The sequence below is a fragment of the Vigna radiata genome, chromosome 7 (assembly GCF_000741045.1).
Source record: "Vigna radiata var. radiata cultivar VC1973A chromosome 7, Vradiata_ver6, whole genome shotgun sequence".
Classification (NCBI taxonomy): domain Eukaryota; kingdom Viridiplantae; phylum Streptophyta; class Magnoliopsida; order Fabales; family Fabaceae; genus Vigna; species Vigna radiata.
Window position 1 is genome coordinate 53,144,892 of NC_028357.1, and position 3,236 is coordinate 53,148,127.

At 36.1% G+C, this 3,236-nt stretch overlaps 1 protein-coding gene across 1 annotated transcript; it reads left to right on the plus strand.

Annotated features, from left to right (window-relative positions):
- The first annotated feature begins 253 nt into the window (after window positions 1-253).
- On the plus strand, window positions 254-2,642 carry LOC106769234 (B2 protein). The gene is made up of 5 exons (XM_014654763.2): window positions 254-1,123; window positions 1,443-1,543; window positions 1,710-1,793; window positions 1,894-2,004; window positions 2,104-2,642. The coding sequence occupies exons 1-5, from the start codon at window positions 469-471 to the stop codon at window positions 2,173-2,175; spliced, it is 1,023 nt and encodes a 340-aa protein (XP_014510249.1). The 5' UTR covers window positions 254-468; the 3' UTR covers window positions 2,176-2,642.
- The last annotated feature ends 594 nt before the right edge of the window (window positions 2,643-3,236 follow it).

Consider the following 3,236-nt stretch of genomic DNA (forward strand, 5'->3'; position numbering starts at 1 on the left):
TAATAACGTATTTAATTTTTCTCTTTATTTCATGACAATTTTACATAACATCATTTTCTTACTAGTAAAACAATTTCTTGGTGTGAACTCAAACTAAAGTAAACACGACTCTAACACCTTCTAGAAAATCAAAACCAACTTCCACCTTGTCACGTGTACGCGTTTTGGCATCATCATCACTCATCACTCACAAATACCACCCCCACCTAATTTAAATTAAATGAAAAAAAAAGACAATTTTCCTTTCACATTCGACAATTACACACGCAACCCCGTAACTTTCCACGAAGTTTCATTTCATCTCATTAACCTTTTTCATCTTCTTCCATCTTATTTATGCCAACACCAGTCATCGCATCACAAAATTTTTTCATTCCAACCATTTCTTCCTGTTTCCTCTTACCCAATCAGTACAACATTTTTGTCACACAAAATAGCTACCTTTGAATTCGTTTTTTGCAGCAAATCATGGAGAATAATCAGTCTTTTTGGCAATTCAGTGACCAGCTGCGTTTGCAGACATCCAATTTCGCAAACCTCTCTCTGAATGATTCGATTTGGAGCAACAGCTACGTGTCCAAGAGGCGTGATGAAAGGATTAATTTTGACATCAAAGTGGGTGGTGAGATCAACTCTTTCAAGTCAAAGGAGTCTGCTTCTGATTTCAAGGATAACATGAACGGATCTTTTCTTGCCATGACTTACAACAACAACAACCTCAACCTCAACCACAACAATAACAACATTCTGGGTGTTGGTCTGGATGCTGGGGTGGGTCTCAATGGAGGCTTCAACAAGGGAATTTACTCCAAACCTGCCTTTTCCAATCTTAACACCAACATTAACCTCAATATCAATCCTAAGGGACACAAGGGTAAGGCCGAAGATGACCTTCTTCACCCTCCCAAATCTTCCAAGAAAAACAACAACCCCAACAAGAAACACGACAGTAACAACAGCCCCGGCAACAATGATAACGGCAAGGATTCCAAGGCTGCTGCCGACAAGAGATTCAAAACACTGCCACCGTCGGAGTCTCTTCCTAGGAATGAAACCATTGGAGGCTACATCTTCGTTTGCAACAATGACACCATGGCTGAAAATCTCAAGAGGCAACTCTTCGGTATGTTCTGGTCTTCTCTTTCCTTCTCTTGTTACTCGATTATGCAGTTTTATGCTGTATGTGATGTTACGTATTTCAGATTTTGTATTGTCTCTGGAATTGAATCATTGAACTGATAAATTGTCATTATGCCGAGAAATTGATCCCACCCCTTTTTCTCTTTTTAACACCTTAGTAAATAAATGTTGTCGATGAATCATTTTTGTGAAAAAAAAAAAAAAAGTTTATTCCGGTAGCTGTTAAAGTGAGGACCATGTATTCTTTGACATATGATTGATGCTATTAAGTTCGTTTTATCTGAAAATTTTTGTTCTTTTAGGTCTGCCACCACGATACAGAGATTCTGTTCGGGCCATTACTCCAGGGTTGCCCCTTTTCCTTTACAACTATTCCACTCACCAACTCCATGGAATCTTTGAGGTGTGTTAACTTACCAATTCAACATCTTTTTAATCTCAATTGACACCTTCTTCTGGAGCCCAATTTGCATTAAATTAAGATCTGGCCATTAGATTAACATTTAATAGCTTCATATTTTGAGGAATTCTGAGTTTATGAGTCATAACACGTGGTGGGATTTGTTCAGGCTGCAGGTTTTGGAGGAACAAACATTGATCCAACGGCTTGGGAGGATAAGAAATGCCCCGGTGAATCTCGTTTCCCTGCTCAGGTAACAAAAGTTATAATTAGTCAGACCAATGATTATAGCTCGGTGTTCTTACACAATTGGGTCTGTGTGATTGAATAATGTTCATAAATGATGATTACAGGTGAGAGTGATCACAAGGAAAACATGTGAACCACTAGAGGAGGACTCATTCAGACCAATCCTTCACCACTATGATGGTCCCAAGTTTCGTCTTGAGCTGAACGTGCCTGAGGTATTTTCTTTTTATCTTTATCTTTATCTTACTGAATATCGATACCCTTTGGAAGAAAAGATAACACTGATCAAACCCTGCCCCATTTTTTGTTTATAGGCCTTGTCTCTGCTCGATATTTTTGCTGAACAAGATACTTTCAACGATACTTTCAAGGCTTTCGATGCATAAAAGGACAAAAATAGCAAAGAATACAAGAACATCACTCACACAGACAATAGATAATATTATAGATTTGGGTTGGTTTGAAAGTTATTAAGTGTAATGGACTTAAGGAAAAAGTCCGAAAGATAAAACAAAATGAATATAGCGGAGGATGCTTGCATGTTCAGCAACCTGTATGTATTATATATATACATATATATGTGTGTATTACTACTCCTCTTTTTGTAAAGAGAGGATGGTTCATCATCATATACATACATATTAAGAGAATAGAATAAGAATGAACTATTTTTGCATTAGGGTCTTGTACAGAACTACAAATTGGCGACAAATGGAAGCCTATATGTTGTAGCTTGTGTTGTGTTGTTGAGTTGAGAAGGAACATGACAGTGGAAAAGTGTGAGAGGCCATGCTGGTTCATCAGTTTTATCTATTATTATTTATACATCAAACATATGCGTGCTTTAAACGTTTACGTGCTTTCAACTTTCATCAATCTCAACTCAAATCTTAACAGTTCATGTTTGGTTCCACTGTTAAAAATGAGATATTCAAATTGTCTTTTAATCAACGATTTGGTTTGGTCGAGCTTTGACATTGACCAAAGAATTGAACTGGTAATAATATCTTCAAGATTTTGTGCCGTGTCTTTCGGGAGTAACGATTTTTTAATGAACAAACAGAAATTGTCGATTTTTATTTCTGATTTTTTAATGAACAATCAGAAATTGCCGTTTCGTTAGGTACAATGTTAGGTTGAAATCTCGTTTTAACAAAAGATCGTAGTTAATGTTTTGGGTGATAAAATTGTATGATACTTTATTGGTAGAGAATATGAATATGATTCCATGAATATGCTTCATTTCTTAACACATGTCAATGAGTGAGAAACTCACGGGCATCATGGTTCGACCGAAAGGCCAAGTGTATGTATATGTGTAAAATTAATAGATAAACTTTGAGGTACGAAATATCTTGTGTTTTATTACATGTTTTTTCATTTAATCAAACAGTTTGCTGGAAAAAGAATAAGCTTTTACTTTTATACAATAATATTAATTTATTTA